General features: G+C 39.6%; 1 protein-coding gene across 1 annotated transcript; it reads right to left on the bottom strand.

The window, feature by feature from the left end:
- Positions 1-2,447: 2,447 nt before the first annotated feature.
- Positions 2,448-21,267, bottom strand: tmem106ba (transmembrane protein 106Ba). The gene is made up of 8 exons (XM_062062700.1): positions 21,129-21,267; positions 14,672-14,876; positions 11,155-11,218; positions 10,916-11,075; positions 10,551-10,691; positions 6,078-6,127; positions 4,497-4,550; positions 2,448-2,978 (listed from the first exon to the last, which is right to left on the bottom strand). Exons 2-8 carry the CDS (start codon positions 14,862-14,864, stop codon positions 2,861-2,863), a joined length of 780 nt encoding a protein of 259 aa, XP_061918684.1. The 5' UTR covers positions 14,865-14,876; positions 21,129-21,267; the 3' UTR covers positions 2,448-2,860.
- Positions 21,268-21,566: the final 299 nt, after the last annotated feature.

Genomic DNA, 21,566 nt, shown 5'->3' with positions numbered 1-21,566 from the left:
TTTTAGAGAAAACTCCACAGCAAAAATGTAAGAAAAAAAGAGCAATGTAATGAGAGAAAGCCAAAATTTTGTAATAATAATATGCTTAGTCAACTATAACACATAACTAACCCAAAGTTTGGTTTTCAAATATTTATATTTGTTTTTTTAAATGTTTAATGTATATATATATATAACTTACACATCTGTGAAGGCAGCATTAATGCTGAAAAGTACATACAGGTTTTGGAGCAACATATGTTGCCATCCAAGCAACGTTATCATGGACGCCCCTGCTTATTTTAGCAAGACAATGCAGAGCCACGTGTTACAACAGCGTGGCTTCATAGTAAAAGAGTGCGGGTACTAGACTGGCCTGCCTGTAGTCCAGACCTGTCTCCCATTGAAAATGTGTGGCGCAATATGAAGCCTAAAATACCACAACGGAGAGCCTGGACTGTTGAACAACTTAAGCTGCACATCAAGCAAGAATGGGAAAGAATTCCAATTAAAAAGCTTCCAAAATGTGTCTCCTCAGCTCCCAAACATTTACTGAGTGTTCTTAAAAGGAAAGGCCATGTAACACAGTGGTAAAAATGCCCCTGTGCCAAAATTTTTGAAATGTGTTGCTGCCATTAAATTCTAAGTTAATGATTATTTGCAAAAAAAAAAATCAAGTTTCTCAGTTCGACCATTAAATATCTTGTCTTTGCAGTCTATTCAATTGAATATAAGTTGAAAAGGATTTGCAAATCATTGTATTGTTTTTATTTAAGAATTAAACAATGTGCCAACTTCACCGGTTTTGTATTTGTTATAAAACATTGGTTGGAAAATGACCAAAATTCAATGGTCAAATCAACGTCAGAACCCAATATTGACTAAACTTAGTCAAAAAAGCATGTTTCAACGTTAGGTTTGAGTTGCTCAACATCAGGACCTAATTTAACAAGTTCTCAACGTTGTTTTAATGTCTGGTGCCTGCCTCAATTACCTTAAGACACGATGAATCAACGATCAATTCCACTTTCAATAGACCCAATTGTTAAAAATCAATTAGTTGCTTATCAACAAGATCAGCTCCAGTGACAGAAGTTTTATTTTGTTCCATAGTGTGATTTGTACTGTTTTTGGCAGTCCAACAGGAAATGAGCCGGCGTTCTGACGAGCTTAGCAGATGTGAACATACCACGACGCCCTGGAGACGACCGGCTCGCTTTCCAAGCGGAGGAAGCAGTGGAGGTAGGGGTGACACGCACATACTGTAGGGCAGGGGTCGGCAACCCGCGGCTCTAGAGCCGCATGCGGCTCTTTAGCGCCGCCCTAGTGGCTCTCTGAAGCTTTTTAAAAAATGTATGAAAAATGGAAAAAGATGAGGGGGAAAAAAATACATTTTTTGTTTTAATATGGTTTCTGTAGGAGGACAAACATGACACAAACCTCCCTAATTGTTATAAAGCACACTGTTTGTATTAAACATGCTTCACTGATTCGAGTATTTGGCGAGCGCCGTTTTGTCCTACTAATTTTGGCGGTCCTTGAACTCACCTTAGTATGTTTACATGTATAACTTTCTCCGACTTTCTAGGACGTGTTTTATGCCACTTCTTTTTCTGTCTCATTTTGTCCACCAAACTTTTAACGTTGTGCGTGAATGCACAAAGGTGAGTTTTGTTGATGTTATTGACTTGTGTGTAGTGCTAATCAGGCATATTTGGTCACTGCATGACTGCAAGCTAATCGATGCTAACATGCTATTTAGGCTAGCTATATGTACATATTGCATCATTATGCCTCATTTGTAGCTATATTTGAGCTCATTTAGTTTCCTTTAAGTCATCTCAATTCAATGTATATCTCATGACACACTATCTGTATGTAATATGGCTTTTAATGTGTTGCGGCTCCAGACAGATTTGTTTTTGTATTTTTGCTCCAATATGGCTCTTTCAACATTTTGGGTTGCCGACCCCTGCTGTAGGGATTAGAAATCAGGTTATGTTGTACAATGTATGTGTTTGTGGATTGTGTCCTCTCACTCCACCTTTCATTGACTTCACCCAGTTAGATTCTGCCTCTACTGCTTGTTTCAAGCAGTTACACTATTTGGAACCCTGCAGCGCCATCTACACGCAATTGAATATTACACGCAGACAACTTGTGCAACAAATTATTTTATTTTAGGATTCTTGCTTCAAAACCTAAACACAAGTCTTTTCTATTGTAATGCCTTGCTTGTTTCCTCACAAATGAAACCAATTTAAGTATGACAATTCAACATATTATGAGAAAGAAGAAAGCCAGAAAGCAATAGGCATTTTCAAAAATACATACCCTCCTATTTCAACATTATATGGGAAAAAATTATAATTTTCTTTAATTTTCTTTTTCATCACAATGAAAATCCATAGAAATACCTTAAAGTTGAACTCTGTTAAAATACCAGCCAAGACAAAACAAATACAACAAAGCAGTCCATTTTGCATTTATTAATAAGACAAAAACTACACACAAAACATAAGGTGTCAGCTTCAGTGAGATGGTCTTCCTTTACTGCATGCTTTCAATAAAAAACTACAGTTTTGGAATCGGAAAGAATAAGGTGACTAAAGCTTGTAGTACCAGTGGGTTCCTCTGGAGGTGACAGTTAGCCACAGCAGTGTGGTGGAGTTAAGATTCCCAGACCAGCCGGCTTAGATAAACATTTGAGTTTAAAGTGCTTGGATTAACAGCACATTTAATCTTTTATTAGTTATTTTATGTTAAAAGAGTGCTTTAACTTTACCACATTGTTTACAGCAGCCATCATGTCGTTTTTAGTATAAAAAACATCTAGTGAGCTTTCTTGACTGAGGAAGTACATCACCTTCCTGCTAACACCCTAGAAGGCCTCCACATGGCCGTGTAAGGACGTGGTGTTCCCCCCACAGTCCACGTACTGGTACAGCTCCTGGGAGACCTGCTCGGTGTGGCCAAAGTATGACGCCGTCACGGTAACCCTACAAAAATAAATAAGACCACAAGTCACCTTCAGGCCATTATAGCTGTCACAGTACTCAATTTAGAGCATTTTGACAAACTAGTTTACCAAATATGGTGCCTTGTCCATATTTGGCCAACATGGCTGACAACCAAAATAAATTAGTTTTTGTTTGTGAAAAGATCATCAAGACAAACATCGCAATTATCCTGTATATAATTGCATGTCTTTTAAACTTGAAAATTATCTGACCATGTAAAAAACATTGTTAACACAGGGGTGTCCAAAGTGCGGCTCGCAGCTCCAGTTTTGTTGGATAAAAAACAGTAGGAAAAAATGTTTGATATAATAATAAAAAAAAGCTGACAATTTCATACTAATAACTCAGGGGCATCCAAACTTTTTCCACAAAGGGTCGCATACTGAAAAGTCAAAGTATACGATGGGCCATTTTGAAATCGTTTTAATTTGTAAAAAAGAAAACAAATGACATATACTTACAGAACATTTGGAGTCAGCTTTGTGGTATAAGAGTGTATTATTATTGATATCAAAATTCCAGCTTTTTCTCATTACATTGTCTTTGTTTTCCTCCCCTGTAATAATTATAGTACACTTTGTCATCTATAACCCAACACTGAGACTAAGTTTTGTCTTTAAATATATACAAATCTGTTTTTACCATTTCTTTTTACAAAAAGATAAAGATGTATCAAAATGACCCATGCATACTTTGACTTTTTAGTAAGCGGCTCTTGGTGAAAAATTAACATATATTCCAAACATTTTTTATTAGAATAAAATGCTTATTCCCCAAACTTATGATTTCAAAAGCAAGCAAGTTATCCAACAATTTGTACTTTAAAAAAACAACTAATAATCAAATGCATAGAAAATTGTGTATTATAAATTACAATTATTATATATTTACTGCAACAAGTAGCCCTCGGAGAGCAGCCATAACTATAATGTGGCCTGATGTAAACAGTAGCCTCTGCTCTATCAAATGCCGTGCCTCAATTAATCCTTAACACAGTGGTTCTCAAACTTTTTCACAAAGTACCACCCCAGAGAACACTTGGCTCTCAAGTACCGTCTTAATGATCAACATTAAAATACAGTTGCAAAGAAAAACAAGGCAGGGGTTTTATTTAAAGAGTATATTTAGGATTTTGGCCACTGTACCACTGCGTTTGAACATAAAAAAATAAAACACTGTACTTTAGTCAAGTAATTATTTGGTGTACCACTAGATGGAGCCCACGTACCACTACCGAAGTTTGAAAATCACTGCTCAAGCAGATGCATTGATGCATTGTTCACTTGACTAAATAAACACCTCATGCTTGGATTTGACTGTGTAATGCTGAGTTAGTGCTGATGCTCACTGTTTGCTGCCGTTTCACAACAAGCAGCATGCTCTTATTTTGCAACAACTTGTCACCAGGAGAGATTGGAGTGAGCAGACGAGGCTGATTAGTGGAGGACAACAACCTTTGCGACACACGGGCAATACTGCACATTAAGTCTCACTTACTGCATCATGACCACCATGTTGTGTACTCTGATGGACTCCAAAGTGCAGAAGTCGCTGCCAACAACACAAGGACATGTTTGAACTTTTTGGATCGAAACATTTTCATCCTAACAATAATAAGTAAGGATGTCCAGATACAACTTTTTCATGTTACCGACAGTGGTTGAAGTGGAGTGGGATTTTTTTTTTTTTTTTTTTTTTGGCGACACCTAGTGGCCACAATAATTACCCTAAATTCCAGACTAAAAGCTGCTACTTTTTCCTTACACTTTGCACCCTGCGGCTTATAAAATGGTGAGGTCAATTTACGGATTTTTCTTTGTTGGTGGCCATAAAGCAAATAGTTTTAATTTAACACGTGCAAAGACGCCTACATGGTGTGTTACTGTTTGTGCTAGGGCGCCATTTTTTTAACGTGTTCGCTCATGGCAGGTGCAACTTGGTGAATGCCTACAAAATGTTTCCTGCTGTTTAAAGCTTCGAACTGGTAGTAGACGTGCCATTCTGTCTTCTAATTATCCATAGCGTTTATACTTGTATGGATTCTTCATTCATCACTCTAAGCAACGTTTTGAAGTAACTAAAACAATTCTCACTTATTACACCGTCCCATGTGTGATGTCTGTAGGAGTGTTTTCAGGCATAGTTGTACGTGCTCTCGTAATGCAATGAAGCTGTGTCGTTAGCATTAGCTAATATGCTAACAAATTTACAAATATCTGTTATTATTATTAACTTACAATGGCATTACTTTTGTATTGTTTCAGTTTCATAAATTCCTCAGTAAATTCATCAAAAGGTCACCGTGGAGTTATTCAATCTATTTAGCTGATTGGAGAGCTAGCTTCCACAGCTAGTCTGTTTGATCATCCGTTTTACTGCCGTGTTACATTGTTTGGAAAGGTATGTGAATAAACATTTATAAAATATTTCTGTGTAAATAACAAATTTTACATTGTATGTATCTGCGGTTTATATATGCAGCTAATACGTAGGAAAAATATGTCCTAAAATTTAGTGGGTGCGACTTATGTACCGCTGCGCTCTAGAGTCCGTAAAATTTGTTAAATAAAGCTCATGATGCGATAAGTTGAATGATGCAGACACGTTTGCTACTGGATACTTTCTAATACGCTTCCCTGCCTTGGAGGCATTGCATGTGTAAGTGATATGCAACTAAATCATTTGATACTTGTTTATATTGACAAATGTGATGTTTTAAAGTGCAATATTGTTCATTTAAAGACACTTATTATGTATGGCTAGCTCATGTGCTGTTGTGTGCTTAGCTGTTGTGTAGCTTGCTGTAGGCCTATAGCCTACAATGTTTACCTTTAGTAAATTACTTGGCTAAAACAGAAGAAAAGACCAACCTTGTGTACTTATTGGAGGACATTTAGATGTTAACTGTTTGACCAGCTTTGAACAAGTAAACGCACTGCAGGACTGCTTGTATCAGAGTTTTTACATGCAAGCTGATATGATTCCATACTTGTATTTTTGCTGATATCCGACCGATATCCTACATTAATATTGGATCAGGACATCCCTAATAATAACAATAATGTTATGGATACTTACAACATATAATTTATTTCGTCCGCAATGATGGTGGGAACGGTGTAGTCAACCTGCAAGAATGAACAAGTTCAGCAATACACACATGATGTTTGAAGCGCGTGTTTGCAAAAGCTAAACGCCTATGCATAATAATCAGTAACATGGCACAGCCACTCTATATGTTGTATTCACCTGACGTCACGTCCGGCTCATTAAATATGTAAAGCTTGAAGTGGTGGTCAAGCGAGCATCTGTTGTCAAAGCTTTCTGGGCGGCATTTTGTCTTTTTTGAGGAAAAATGCCCTACGCTTGCGTTTTTATATGCTGTTGGAACCGTTTAAATCGCAAAAATGGGCGAAAGAGTGCAATATTTTACGAAGCGACGACAAAAAACGTGGCTCTCGTCTGGAGCAATCCAGTCCAAGGAAGCAGAGGCTAAAAACACACAAGTTTGCAGTGATCACTTCCTTAAAGGCTTGTTTTTTTTTTTTAAACATTTGTTTATTGGATTTTTGACTTATGCAAACATGCAATCATAAACAGTCAACATAAATACAGGCAAATAGTGACATGAAACTACAGACAACTGCACTCCAGTTTGTCTCCAACACGGTGCAGCAATACAGAAAAGCAGACTAAAGGCTCAAGTCTACCTTTTAATTACTTTTCAGTCAAGATTAAATTTGGTATCAGTCTCTTATACATATTTTAGGAAAGCACTCCATACTTACTGAAACTTCACAGAACAATCGTTCAATGTCAGCCTAATTTTCTCCCATTTAAGGAAATAAAGAATATTTTTAAGAGCTTGGGAAGATGGTATGACGCAAGGCTCAAAGACACCGAGCAGTTTGAGCAACTAAAAAAGGATACCATCACTTTCATGGATCGCATCAATGCAACCTTGTTGCCAGGAAAACTCAAGTTGTGGTGTTTTCAATTTGGCATACTGGGTTACCCACATATGCGGTCCTCTCCAAGGTTTCTCATAGTCATTCACATTGACGTCCCACTGGGGTGAGTTTTCCTTGCCCGTATGTGGGCTCTGTACCGAGGATGTCGTTGTGGCTTGTACAGCCCTTTGAGACACTTGTGATTTAGGGCTATATAAATAAACATTGATTGATTGATTGATACTCCCAAGACTCTTGTGGTTTTAACTGTGTACGAAATCCCCATCACCAAGGTTGGAAAATTGGAACGCGTGATAAGCACACAGCTGAAACGGTGGCTTGGAATTCCAAGATGCTTCAGTTCCATCGGACTATATGGGCATGGCAAATTGGAATTACCAATCTAAGTCTGGTGGAAGAGTTCAAATGCACCAAAGCAAAGCTGGTCATGACGCTAACTGAAACTGAGGATGCAGTCATTCGAACAGCGGCCCCCCAAGTAGCAGCGGGAAGGAAGTGGATTCCATCAGAAGCTGTTCAAAGTGCAAAGTCTGCTCTTCAATTCAGAGATGTGGTTGGGCAAGTACAGCATGGGAGAGCAGGACTCGGACTCATCCCAAAAGCTCCCCTATGACACAAAGCAACATCAGAGCAGAAGAGACAGCTAGTAGTAGAGGAAGTCAGGACACAGGAGGAGGGAGAGCGACATGTTAAAGCCGTCTCAATGGCCAAGCAGGGGAGATGGACCAACTGGGAAAGCCTGGAGAAGAGAAAGCTCAACTCGCATGACATCTGGCAGATGGAGGGAGCACGGCTGAGTTTTATCATCAGAGCCACGTACGACCTGCTACCGTCCCCCCTAAATCTGAAAACCTGGTACGGAGAAGATCCCGCCTGTTCCCTGTGTCAAGCACCTGCATCTCTAAGGCATATCCTATCAGGGTGTACTATAAGTCTCACCCAAGGACGCTATACTTGGCAGCATAACCAAGTACTCAGAGAGCTTCCATAAACACTGGAACAGAGGCGAACCACCACAAACAATCTCCCACAAACACCAGCAGGAAAGGTCCACTTCACACATTTTGTACCAGATGGCCAACATCAAGAGCATCAAACAACACCAAATAATGCAAGCATCCTGCAGTCAGCTCAAGATTGGAAATTGGAAGTTGGCCTTGATAAAAAGCTTGTTTTCCCCAGAAATAATGGCTACAAAACTCCGGCCAGACATGGTCTTGTGGTCTTCAACAGCAAAGCTGGCTTATGTCGTGGAGCTGACAATACCATGGGAAGAAGGGGTTGAAGAGGCTTACAAAAGAAAAAAAAACAAATATTCTGACCTGGGAGCTGAACATCCCAGAATGGCTGGAAGACCAGCATTTTCCCAGTAGAGGTGGGATGCAGGGGATTTGTTGCCACATCTACCACCAGTCTGTTGAGAAAATGGGGGTGAAGGGTCGCTCCCTCCAACAGACTATCAAGTCCATGTCAAGTGCTGCCGAAAAAAGCAGCAACTGGCTCTGGATTAAGCGTAAAGACCCCAACTGGGCAATAAGATGGAGACAATGGTATGCGGTCAGGCTTAGGCCTGACTCAGGGAAAAGGACTCCCTGCCATGCAGAGTCCAACGAGATATGGAGGGTATGGCATGGAGGGGGGTGTACCTGGGACGCTGGGTACACAGTTGAGCCCTCTGGAGATGTCGTGGGCTTCAATGAATGAAACGTCGATGAAGCAGGGTGCCCAACCGATGACCCCAATGACATACCGTATTTTCCGGACTATAAGTCGCACCGGCCGAAAATGCATAATAAAGAAGGAGAAAAACATAAGTCGCACTGGAGTATAAGTCGCATTTTTGGGGGAAATTTATTTGATAAAACCCAACACCAAGAATAGACATTTGAAAGGCAATTTAAAATATCAACAACAAAATAGGAGCGCAAGACAGGAACTAAAACACTACACACAGAAAAACTCAAAATAAGTCACGGCGTGATGTGACAGGTCGTGACAGTACACCTACTTTGAGACACGAGCTATATTGATGCATGGTTGGTAATGGTTTGAATTCATATCCAACAACTGCGAGAACAACTTTGTAGTGTCAATATCGGCTGCTGAATTTAATTTTTTAATGTTTTCTGCTCGTGGTGTGCCTCAAGATTTTTTCAATGAAAATAATGTGCCTTGGCTCAGAAAAGGTTGAAAAACACTGTTCTAGCCAACAAACTAGTAAATGCTACCAAGTTCTTTTTGGATATGCTAAGAGAAAATGACAGAGGGGCTACCCCAAATAGTCTGCATAGAGGATTCCGGTAGATCCTTTCGCCAATTACCATAGACAAAGTATTAAAAATGTCAGCCCAATAACTGCACAGGGATGGACAAAGCCAAAACATATGTATTAATAAGTTAGCTGGAGACTGTTTGCACCGATCACATAATACAGATATTGCGTCATACATCTTAGCCAGCCGAACCTTGGTATAATAAGTACGATGTATTAGCTTGCATTGAATAAAGCTGTGTTATAGCACAAATAGAAGACTTATGAACTCCACTTAAAATCTCTGTCCAGCCCTCCTCAGATAGGGTCACTTCTAAGTCACCGTCCCAAAGTGACTTAATTGAATTCAGAGATTCTGGGCGCATTATTTGATAAACTTTAACGTTAAGTATTTCCCATTTAAGTATTGTCTTGATATTATTTGTATTGTATCTTGTTTTGGAGTTCTTAAAAAATGTTTTTGCTAAGACTGTTTTGTAAGCTATCAACTCATAAATGAAGCTTTCAGCACATACAAGACGTTAACATTTATATTTTGATAAGTTTGTTGGGTTAGTGAGCTGTGATCACTTCTGTCATCTTTCACAATCAGCCAGGTCTTCAGTGTTGTCGCCGATTATCTTTGAATGGCTAACAGTGAAATTACGGCTATTGAGTGCGAGACTCGCAGTGTGTTTACAAGGAACCGTCCTCGCAAGACGCAAAGGTAAATCATGTAATACAACTTTGCCCGAGCAAAAACGATGCACAATTTATCCGGGAGAATCTTGACACCAATTTCCTTGACTTAGCCAGACACAAAGAAGTTGTAGACCTCATCTGTTTTGCCATGTAGAATGACATATGGAGCAGATAGTTTGCAATGTCTGGGAACGAAACTGACAGATAATATTTAAGATCACGCGACAGATCTTTTTTTGATACCGTATAGGGATCAATTCTATTGCATAGTTAAGATTTTTTTTTTGCTTGTATCTGCTTTTAGCGGTAAGATCTAGGTCCTTTGCATACTCAGTTTGCACACTGTTTGCTGCACGGTACCCATATTGGTTTGGTTGACCACCACTTTGTTCACCGGAAGTAAACAGGTCAGAAAAGGTCAGAAAAGGTCACGTGATTGCATAAAACCTTTTTGAATTGTGTCACAGATTAACTTTCATTCATTGGTAGTTTCGACCACTACAGGTCAGCAGTCAATTTTGGTTACCTTGTCATCCAGCTGATGTTTTTCTGTGTGTGTGTGTGTGTGTGTGTGTGTGTGTGTGTGTGTGTGTGTGTGAGAGAGAGAGCTCATTAAACAACTCTGACCTGTCGCTGGTCCAGCGGTACAATCACAGTGCTGTTATTGAACTTGGCCTTGCCGATCACCGTCTTGGAGAACTCCACTTGGGCGGTGAGGTTAGTGATGGATATGGCGTAGTAGTTATTATTGGTGATGTTTAGAGTGTTCTGGATGAAGGAGGACAAAATATATACAGTATATGAGACTGTGGTCATTAAGACAAACAACATCGATTATTGATTTTCACAAGAAAATTGCAAGGACAATTGTTGCTACGACGTTAAAACAATACAAGTGTGTATTGGTAACAAACAAACATCAATAGAAAGTAACATCTTTGTAGTAAGACAGACATTGATTTGTCGCGTATTGAACTCGGCTGAGCAGTTACCGTTATATTGAGATAGATGATGTGTTTCGTTTGGTCGTAGGCCACGTAGGCAGACTTCACGCCCACATAATCGACGTCGATGGACCGCGGGAAGAGGAAGAAGACGGCCAGGCTAGACAGCAGCAGGCAAACGGTCACCGACAATGTCACGTAAAGCTTTCTGCATTCCACAGAAACCGGAAGTTAGACCCTGAAATGAGCAAATCACTTTGCGATCCTTTAGTCGATGAAACACTTACGTCCTGCTGGGCCTCAGTCTTTGGTCGCTGTAAGGAATCAGAGCCACCAGCTGATTCTCCTGACCTGTTGAATGATTAAATGAATGCGGTCATGTTACTATTAGCCGAGTCAGCAGTATTGGCATTCCATAGTGGGATGAATTATGTCACATAAACAAGGTTGGATTGACACAACAGTGGGTCTTTTTACTGCATGACCAGCATGTACTTCACTTGTGTTTTGGACTCGTCTTTAGTCAATGTAGACACAGTGATATTGGATAAATCAGGGTTTCTGCAGGTATCAGCAAATCTAATTTATTGCTATTTAACAAATTTAATGCCCATGTCCGACTGCAGATTGTTATTATATACCGTCAAAAGCATACAAAAGTTTGAATGGACAAAATTGTAAGCATTTGAAAAAAATGTGTTGACATTACATTAACTGTGGCTAAATTAAGCGCCAATGTAATCATAACATAATAAAAATGCAAGTAACCCTTTTAAACGCAATAAACATATTTTTCGTTACTGTGGTATTTTGTACTATTGTAATTGGAAGGTGAATAACTTAATAATCATGAATAGGTAAACAAACATCAAAACAAAATGGACTCGTTTGTTAGCAAAAATTGCACTTCAATAATTTTGAACATCTTGAGGTGCAGTTTTACCCTCAATTGGAAAAACTGGGTCAGGTGGTTTTTGTTTTGTCGTCTTTTTTTGTTGCCAATTGCAATTGTAATACATTTTTAATGCTTCTGGACATCGTATTTAATGCAATTAAAGAATTTAGTTTTCAAAAAATCCTGTTAATGACTTTTAATGCTTTTTAATATGCACTAATCATTGGGTCTATTTTCCAAGATCTGTCGACTCGACAAATCAATTTACAATGCAACCGGCACATTTGACCCAAAAATGCCATAACTAAAACCAATCCGTAATGCAAATTATTCTCTATGCTGCTTTGATAATAATTCAAATTTTGCTCATCCATTTCTGCTGATGGGGAATTTTCTTTTTTTCCTTAGAATTCTCGCACGGCTGGCCTGCTGAACATCAAACATGGCAGTAGCAGGATTACAACGTACCGTAAGCTATTCCATTACGTACAGTATAGCCCAAACTAATATTGTCTACATTTATACCACACAACACTCACTTTCTGGCTCGCCACCAATCAGCAACCACTCCCTCACCCAGACATGTATAAGGTGCCTTTACAGACCTTTGGATTTTCGGAACCCACAATATTATGAACTGACATAACTGCCATGAACAAATCATGTCATGAAACATCAAGTCTGTTATTTGACTTACCGTATTTTCTGGACAATAAACTGCTACTTTTTTCTCACGTTTTGAATCTTGTTGCTATGCAGAAACTGTGCGGCTAATTTATAGAATATTATTTGCTAACGGGCATAATGTTTTGTAATCAACAAATTAGTTTTCATATTACACCGACTAAGACACTGAAAAGTTGTGTTATTGTTTGTGCTATGGTGCCATCTTTTGGACAAATTCACTCACTGCAGGTGCTGCAGATTGAAAAAGTAATCGTCCATAGCGTTTCTGCTTGAAAGGATTCCTCAGTCGTCACTCCAAACCAGGGCCGGCCCGTGGCATAGGCCGTATAGGCAAATGCTAAGGGCACCGTCTATCCGGGGGCGCCACGCCAGTGCCACAAATGTTGGAGGAAAAAAATAAATAAATAAAAAAGTTGGTACTATTATTTCTAAATACAAAAAATAATCCCACGTTAATTAAAATGCTTAGTAAAGCCTATTTAATAGAAATATTATTTGTTACAACATTACGCCCCCCCTTCCCCGCACGGTGCGCCCCCTCCCTTCCCTTCCTTCAACACAAGATGTCAAAACGGCCAAAACAGTCAGGTGCCCAGGGAAGAAAAAAGAGAAAAGAGGAGGAGAAACGAAAAAAAGACAGAGGTAGCAGGTAGGTAACGTTAGCCTACATGAAATTATTTGTCTGTTACAGAATGTGATAGTAACCTGGCTTTTTTAGCATTAAGCTAATGTTACATGATTCGGCAATTGCTAATCAATAAATAGGTACTTCTGTTTTAACGTCGGGTTAATATTGTGGAGGGGGCTAAATTGTTATGGAAAATAATAATGTAACGTTAGGTAATTACAGTACTCCCACCTTACATTCCTCAGGGACATTTGTATTAGATCTTTTAAGCAGGTGTTTTTGTTTACATTGTTATTGCCTTCTGGTTAGCTAATGTTTGCCCTGCAGGTAATAGTCAATTTTCCACCCCTTTATATATTAGGTATAGTTGTAAGCCTAGTTGTTAAAGTGCACATCATTAATGTTAATTAAGCAATATCACATGAGAGGGAATGCCGTTTTTTAATTTGAGCACTGCTGTGATTCGGTTAAAGATAATCATAACATAACATTTTCATATAATATGTTGATTTGCTTTCTTTAAGTAAAAAAAATGGTCAAAGACAAAGCTATTCGGTTTCTTGTGAGTATATACACTTCACTGCCGCTGTGGGGGGGCGCCACCTAAAATCTTGCCTAGGGTGCCAGGTTGGTTAGGGCCAGGCCTGCTCCAAACGATGTTTGTAAGTTTTACAACATAACTAAAACAATTCATATTTACTAAACCATCCTGTGTGTGACGTCTGTAGGAGTTTTCTAATGCATATTTGTAAGTGCTATCGTAACGTAATGAAGCCAGCGTTGTTACCATTAGCTAATATGCTGACGCATTTACGAGTGTCTGTGTCAGCATTATTAACTTACAATGGCATTCTTTTTGTATTGTTTCAGTTTCGTAAATTCACAAAAACGTCATCGTTGAGTCTGTTTAGCTGATTGGAGCGCTCGCTTCCGCAGCTCGTGGGCCCAAGACGATGACTTCTGTTTCGTTTGATCAGCCGTTTTACACCCATGTTACAGGCACCATTTGAAAAAAAAGTAAGGTATAAATAAATAATAATAAATAAATAATAAATAATAAATAAACATTTACAAAATATTTTGTACCCTTATATATCTGCAGCCTATTTTTCTAACATTTGGGGGGCGTGGCTTAAATACCGGTGCGCTCTATTGCCTGGAAAATACGGTCCATACTTGACAACTTATTCACACTCTGCATGATCTGAACCCTCTCAGAAGAGAAAAAAAAGATGCATCCATGGAGAAAAGTAACACACATAATGAACAGCGATATTGTCTGCATTAACGTGACTGGCAAAGGTAGCAAATGGTGCAGTCACATGACAATCCTAACGTTGAGTCCAAAAATAAAACAGGTTGAGAGGAGGAATGCTTGCTTTACATATGATTCATTTACTATGCAGAAGCAGATGTCACAGGGCCCTGTGACCTGAAATGCCTTCAGGGCTGATAATTACTGAGTATCATAATACTTTTTGTTAGAGCTTTTAGTGGATTATTGGATCAGATCATTAAATTGTGTACTTAATGTTGTTAGTGAGAGCATCAGGCAGTTTTAATGAAGAGATTGTCCGATGTTGATGTTTCTTACCTCGTGGGATTCGCCCGGTGCCCTGGCAGGTGGGACAAGTCACACTGTCCCGTCCAGTGAACTCCACATAGGGGAACTGTGACACGTCTCCGTTCTTTCCATCCTCCTGCGTGTCATTGCACTCCGTATTAGCCGTCAACGCGTCCTGACTGTCGTCTTTGTGCTTGGGTAAGCGTGACTGGGACTTCCCCATAGCTGATTACTTCTGTATACCAAACACAGATTGGCAGAATTTATCTGATGCAAAGTTAAAATTGACTGTGACTATCAACACTGCTTAAAACTACCATAATATAAAAAAAGTTAAATACCAATTTTAAATGGCCCCAGAGGTTCTACAATTGTGTTGTGGGAGTGTGTTCTCCAAAATCTATTCTTGACGCTAGAAATGTGTGCTTTTATTAAATCTACAGGGAACATTTTGTGTGTCTGTAGCTTTAATGCTAATTAGTTTGTGTTGCCATGAAGTAATATGTATATTTTTACACATACACTCTAACTCTGCACTTGTCCAGCTTAATAGATTCCATATCATATCTATACCACAACGTAACATTTAAGGAACTGGCACTTTTAAAAAAATCATTCACAATTCTTATGTAAGACAAGAACACATATGTATCCATTTTTTATACATTCTAAGTTGTAAAATATGGCAAGTACAAGGTGGATAACAATGCAGCTAATGGCAGTACACTATTCCGTTCTTTAAGCCCACTAAAAAACCTCAAAAATACTCAATTTACATCTCATGGCCTGAATAGTAACCAAGTATTACCAATAATGTTGTTATAAGCGCTAACAAGACAATTTATTTTTAGCAGCGCATTGATCACCGATAGCTAACTAGCTTTCTCTACAGAATCTCCTCTCTGGTCAACAAAAGCACCATGAAGATTCTAGCGGGAACTCTCGTTCAACCCTTTTTCGATTACGCATGCACCTCCTGGTACCCTAGCACCTCCAAATCCCTCAAATCTAGACTCCAAACATCTCAGAACAAGCTAGTCAGATTACTTCTAGACCTCCACCCCAGATCACACCTCACTCCTACCCGCTTCTCCAAAGTGGGCTGGCTCAGGGTGGAGGACAGAGTAAAACAACTTGCACTGAGCCTAGTCTATAAAATCTGCTACACCTCCCTGATACCGAAGTACATGTCAAACTACTTCCTTAACGTAAATGACCGCCATAACCACAACACCAGGGAGAGCTCCACTAACCACGTTGAACTCAGATTCCGAACTAACAAAGGTCTTAAAGGCCTACTGAAATTAAATTTTCTTATTTAAACGGGGATAGCTGATCCATTCTATGTGTCATAGTTGATCATTTCGCCATATTGCCATATTTTTGCTGAAAGGATTTAGTAGAGAACATTGACGATAAAGTCCGCAACTTTTGGTCGCTGATAAAAAAAAGCCTTGCCTGTACCGGAAGTAGCGTGACGTCGCAGGTTGAAGGGCTCCTCACATTTCCCCATTGTTTACACCAGCAGCAAGAGCGATTCGGACCGAGAAAGCGACGATTACCCCATTGATTTGAGCGAGGATGAAAGATTTGTGGATGAGAAACGTGAGATTGAAGGACTAGAGTGCAGTGCAGGACGTATCTTTTTTCGCTCTGACCGTAACTTAGGTACAAGGGCTCATTGGATTCCACACTTTCTCCTTTTTCTATTGTGGATCACGGATTTGTATTTTAAACCACCTCGGATACTATATCCTCTTGAAAATGAGAGTCGAGAACGCGAAATGGACATTCACAGTGACTTTTATCTCCACGATAATACATCGGAGAAGCACTTTAGCTACGGAGCTAACGTGATAGCATCGTGCTTAAATGCAGATAGAAACAAAAGAAATAAGCCCCTTAATGCTGCAGTTAAGGCTGTACCGCCTGGCGAAGCCTAGCAATGCTGTTGCTAACAACGCCATTGGAGCTAATTTAGCTACGGGACCTCGACAGAGCTATGCTAAAAACATTAGCTCTCCACCTACGCCAGCGCTCATCTGCTCATCAACACCCGTGCTCACCTGCGTTCCAGCGATCGACGGCGCGACGAAGGACTTCACCCGATCATCGATGCAGTCGGCGGCTAGCGTCGGATAGCGCGTCTGCTATCCAACTCAAAGTCCTCCTGGTTGTGTTGCTGCAGCCAGCCGCTAATACACCGATCCCACCTACAGCTTTCTTTTTTGCAGTCTCCATTGTTCATTAAACAAATTGCAAAAGATTCACCAACACAGATGTCCAGAATACTGTGGAATTCTGCGATGAAAACAGAGCTGTTTGTATTGGGATACAATGGTGTACCTATACTTCCGCTTCAACCATTGACGTCACGCGCAAAGGTCATCATACCTAGACGTTTTCAGCTGGAAGTTTCCCGGGAAATTTAAAATTGCACTTTATAAGTTAACCCGGCCGTATTGGCATGTGTTGCAATGTTAAGATTTCATCATTGATATATAAACTATCAGACTGCGTGGTCGGTAGTAGTGGGTTTCAGTAGGCCTTTAACTCATTCTCTTTCTATGCCACATCAATATGGAATGCACTCCCAACAGGTGTAAAAGAAAGGGCATCTCTATCCTCCTTCAGAACCACACTAAAAGAACACCTCCAGGCAACTACAACCCTAAACTAACACCCTCCCTTCCACATAATACCTCTCCGGATAATAAATAATCAAATGTAAACAATCAAATGTAGACACTTTTTCTTACACTTTTTCTTATACTTTATGAGCTCTCTCTCTATGTCCACTACTTGCTATATATATCCTACCAAGTCAGTCCTACACTGTTTCAGTATCCATTTCTCTGATGATGCAATTGTTGATGCTGATTGTTGATGACTGAAGTGTTGATACCAACCAAACCTAACCCCCCGCCTCCATATCCCACACCCCGGATTGTAAATAATGTAAATAATTCAATGTATATACCCTGATGATTATCTTGTGTGATGACTGTATTATGATGTTAGTATATATTTGATAGTATATATCTGAATCATGAATCAATTTAAGTGGACCCCGACTTAAACAAGTTGAAAAACTTATTCGGGTGTTACCATTTAGTGGTCAATTGTACGGAATATGTACTTCACTGTGCAATCTACTAATAAAAGTTTCAATCAATCAATTATGCTGCTACATAGACAAATTGAGCCGGTGAGCTGCTGCATCGCCTCTGAGTTGGTGAAAGTTAATTATAGATTATAAATCATGCCTCTCACCTGGATAGTAGACGGTTGTGGACATAAACCGAAAAGTTGGTCAACTTTGACAGCCAACATAAACTGGTATGTACATGGCGTAGAATACACAAAAAGATTCTTGTCTGCACCACCTTGTTTTTTTTAACCATTCGTTATTATGATTTTTTCTTCATCTAAATGGGAAGAAATAAACATCCCATCAGTCGGCATCCCAGTGAGAGCAGATATTGTACAGCAAGTGATTGTTTTATGTGTTTAGTTTGTGCATCTTGTTCAGCACTTAGCAATACTGCTACATGACGCTTAGTATTTCACTAAAGCTGGATCTGTTTAGCACACAACTTCTAAAATTTGGCAAGGCATACTTTGTCTACAGCCATACAGGTCACACTGAGGGCGGCCGTATAAACAACTTTAACACTGTTACAAATATGCGCCACACTGTCAACCCACACCAAACAAGAATGACAAACACATTTCGGGAGAACATCCGCACCGTAACACAACATAAACACAACAGAACAAATACCCAGAACCCCTTGCAACACTAACTCTTCCGGGACGCTACAATATACACCCCCGCTACCCCCCACCCCCCTCAACCCCGCCCACCTCAACCTCAGCATGTCCCAAATTCCAAGCTGCTGTTTTGAGGCATGTTAAAAAAAATAATGCACTTTGTGACTTCAATAATAAATATGGCAGTGCCATGTTGGCATTTTTTTTTTCCATAACTTGAGTTGATTTATTTTGGAAAACCTTGTTACATTGTTTAAGGCAGGGGTGGGCAATTAATTTTTACCGGGGGCCGCATGAGCTACCCGAGCACTGCTGGAGGGCCACATCGACAATATTTCAATTAAATTTTGCTCAATATTATTTTTGATATATACCGTAAGATAAATAATAATAATAATAATAATAATAATTAATAATAATAGTAATACTTCAACATAGTGTGTGTAACAGCATTCCATGACTAATATAAATAAATTAACATTAATAATAAATGACAGTAAAATAAGCACACGTATGACTGAGGAGTCATAGCGTAACTTTGTGTGGTGTTTGAGTTGTCCGACTTTTTGTGTGGCCATAAACGCACCAGTGGTTTAGTGCTATGCGTGTTGGTGACAGATGACAAGTTGGTTTTGGCCTGGTTTGTACGGCAGAAAATGACTAGTTTTTCGAGATAGAATTGTTTTACTCATGTTTTTGGTGTGGTTATGTCCGAATATAAACAGTTTTGCTCAATAAAGTGATCGATATAATTCCTGTCCTCGAAGCATCTCGATAGACGTTACAATAATTGAACGGTGTTCAATTGAACGGTGTTGTAAACGGTGTTGACGAACACCATTAGGGCCGCTTATTGTCACTGTCACTCAAAGTTGCATTGCAAAATTCCATAGAATAAATATGTTTATTTTGTTTAGAATTCAGATGGGATTTGATTTGGTGCGCGGCATATGCACTGCTCAAGCGTCCGCTGCGCGCAGCGGACGCTTGAGCAATGCGCAATTGCGCAGGCACGCACCTTAGAGGGGACGTTGCTTTGCAGTTCATGCCTTGTTGGAAACACGCCATTCCTCATCAACTTTTCTCTTTTTAGCGTCTCGGGTGTAAACCGTGCATTACTTGTCGCTGCATGTGCACCTTCACTCGCAGGTTACACACGGACACACGCCCATAAATAATACTTTTCAAAATAAAAGCAGCACAGTTGTATTGCGCGCAGGACATAGATGTTTTTTCAACTTTATTTTGTAATTGCAGCTGTTCACATTCACTCACAACCACGCACACGCATACGTCCACACGGAAGTAATACAAATAACGATTTTCAAAACAAAAGCAGCACCGTTGTATTGCACACTCGACGTAGATACTTTTTAAAATTTATTTTGTAATTTATAATTGGCCTCACGCGGGCCGGACAGGGACGCACAAAGGGCCGGATGCGGCCCGCGGGCCGCAGAATGCCCAGGTCTCGTTTAAGGTATCCAGCGGGGCTTCACAACAAAATTAGGCATAATAATGTGTTAATTCCATCCATCCATCCATCCATTTTCTACCGCTTATTCCCTTCGGGGTCGCGGGGGGCGCTGGAGCCTATCTCAGCTACAATCGGGCGGAAGGCGGTGTACACCCTGGACAAGTCGCCACCTCATCGCAGGGCCAACACAGATAGACATATCGTATCGGTTGATATAGGAATCAGTAATTAAGAGTTGGACAATATCAGAAATCGACAAAAAAGCCATTATTTCTAGATGCGTCTGTAAAATTTATGCGCCAAATACTGAGCAAAATATGTAAATATTAAATGTTATTATGAATGTGCCTGTAATTACATTACATATGTACTTTCAGCGTGTGTATAACAAGTTTTGTGGGTGTGTTGTAAAGCGCTTTGAGTCTCGAGAGAAAAGCGCTATATAAATATTATTCACTTCACTTTTAAGAGCGTTTTATAGGCACACTTTTGCTCATGTTTAACGATTTAGAATGTAGGAAAAAAAGAACAACATCTGTTCTTGTCTTACTAAAAGATTGCGAATGATAGGCCAAATTCCAAAAAAGTGCAGTTCCCCTTTAACATTTATAGTTCACACTCATGCTATTGTTGCAGCCATTCATACATGAGCCAGTCCCCTAATACTGTGGTTTGTGAGTGATATTATTGTGTATCCACATGCAGTGTTGGTGCTGAATGATATAAACCTGGATGTTAATAACCTGTGTCAGAAGCCATTTTGCACTTTTAACACTCTAATGTCACCGCACACACACAACAGTTATTTAGAATATTTCAATTGTGACTTATGTTTTTGCACACACCGACTTGAAGTAATAATTGAGTCATCGTCGTGAGCACGTGACGCAATGCCTATGTAATCCAGGTCATGTTGTGGTCGGTTGGCAAAACAAAGACGTGCGTGCTTGCATGACCGGGTCGAGGCCGCCATGCTAGGATTGGCCTAGCACCTCGTACACAAAGTACCCAGTAGAAAAACATCGCGTCTGTTCTTTTTTAGACGGTCATGTTTAATGACATTGGTGTTATTTAAAACATTAACACATATACATGTATGACGTCATCGCGTTCTCTTGCCAAAACGATTAAACAAGATAAACACAGCAGCGCAATGGACGGCACAACGTACCGTGAACCGATCGTATTATCAATATAATACTTTATTTAAATTAAATAACATTAGTACAGACGTACCTGGGTTGTCGTTCTTTATTTTGTGTGCTTAGTTCAGTTTGTTGTGCTTCTCCCGTCAAAGGAAAATCGACGAAGCGTTGGGTACGCCCCTTCCCTCGCCTGATTGGTCAGAACTTCCCAACGTGCGTGACGACATATGTTACGTAAAAACGTAAACAATGCGTCGAACCACAATTCTGCAATAATAAGCACACTTAGCAGCTCACTCGAGTTTTCAAAAGCGAGGAATTAAAAAACAACAACAACCTCACGTACTAAAGAGTATGAATATTAAAATGTATTCACATATTTTATTATATTGAAAGGAACATGGATTTGATCACGTTTTCCCAAGTAATAATACTAATTCATATACTGCAATTTGTTCAGCCTCAATATAAATATATAGTATTGAGGTTGTCGAAAAGGAAGGCAAGGCAATTTTATTGAGAGCACACA

Source organism: Entelurus aequoreus, linkage group LG11 (genome assembly GCF_033978785.1).
Source record: "Entelurus aequoreus isolate RoL-2023_Sb linkage group LG11, RoL_Eaeq_v1.1, whole genome shotgun sequence".
NCBI classification, from domain to species: domain Eukaryota; kingdom Metazoa; phylum Chordata; class Actinopteri; order Syngnathiformes; family Syngnathidae; genus Entelurus; species Entelurus aequoreus.
This window is presented reverse-complemented; position numbering and strand designations above follow the sequence as displayed.

Bases quoted from the DNA above. Each gene is read 5' to 3' on its own strand.
- tmem106ba (XM_062062700.1), bottom strand. From the start codon at position 14,864: ATGGGGAAGTCCCAGTCACGCTTACCCAAGCACAAAGACGACAGTCAG. The intron at 10,692-10,915 runs GTAACTGCTCAG...TCCTTCATCCAG, and splicing joins TCATCTATCTCAATATAACG to AACACTCTAAACATCACCAA. The intron at 6,128-10,550 runs GTCAGAGTTGTT...TCATTCTTGCAG, and splicing joins TACCGCTGGACCAGCGACAG to GTTGACTACACCGTTCCCAC.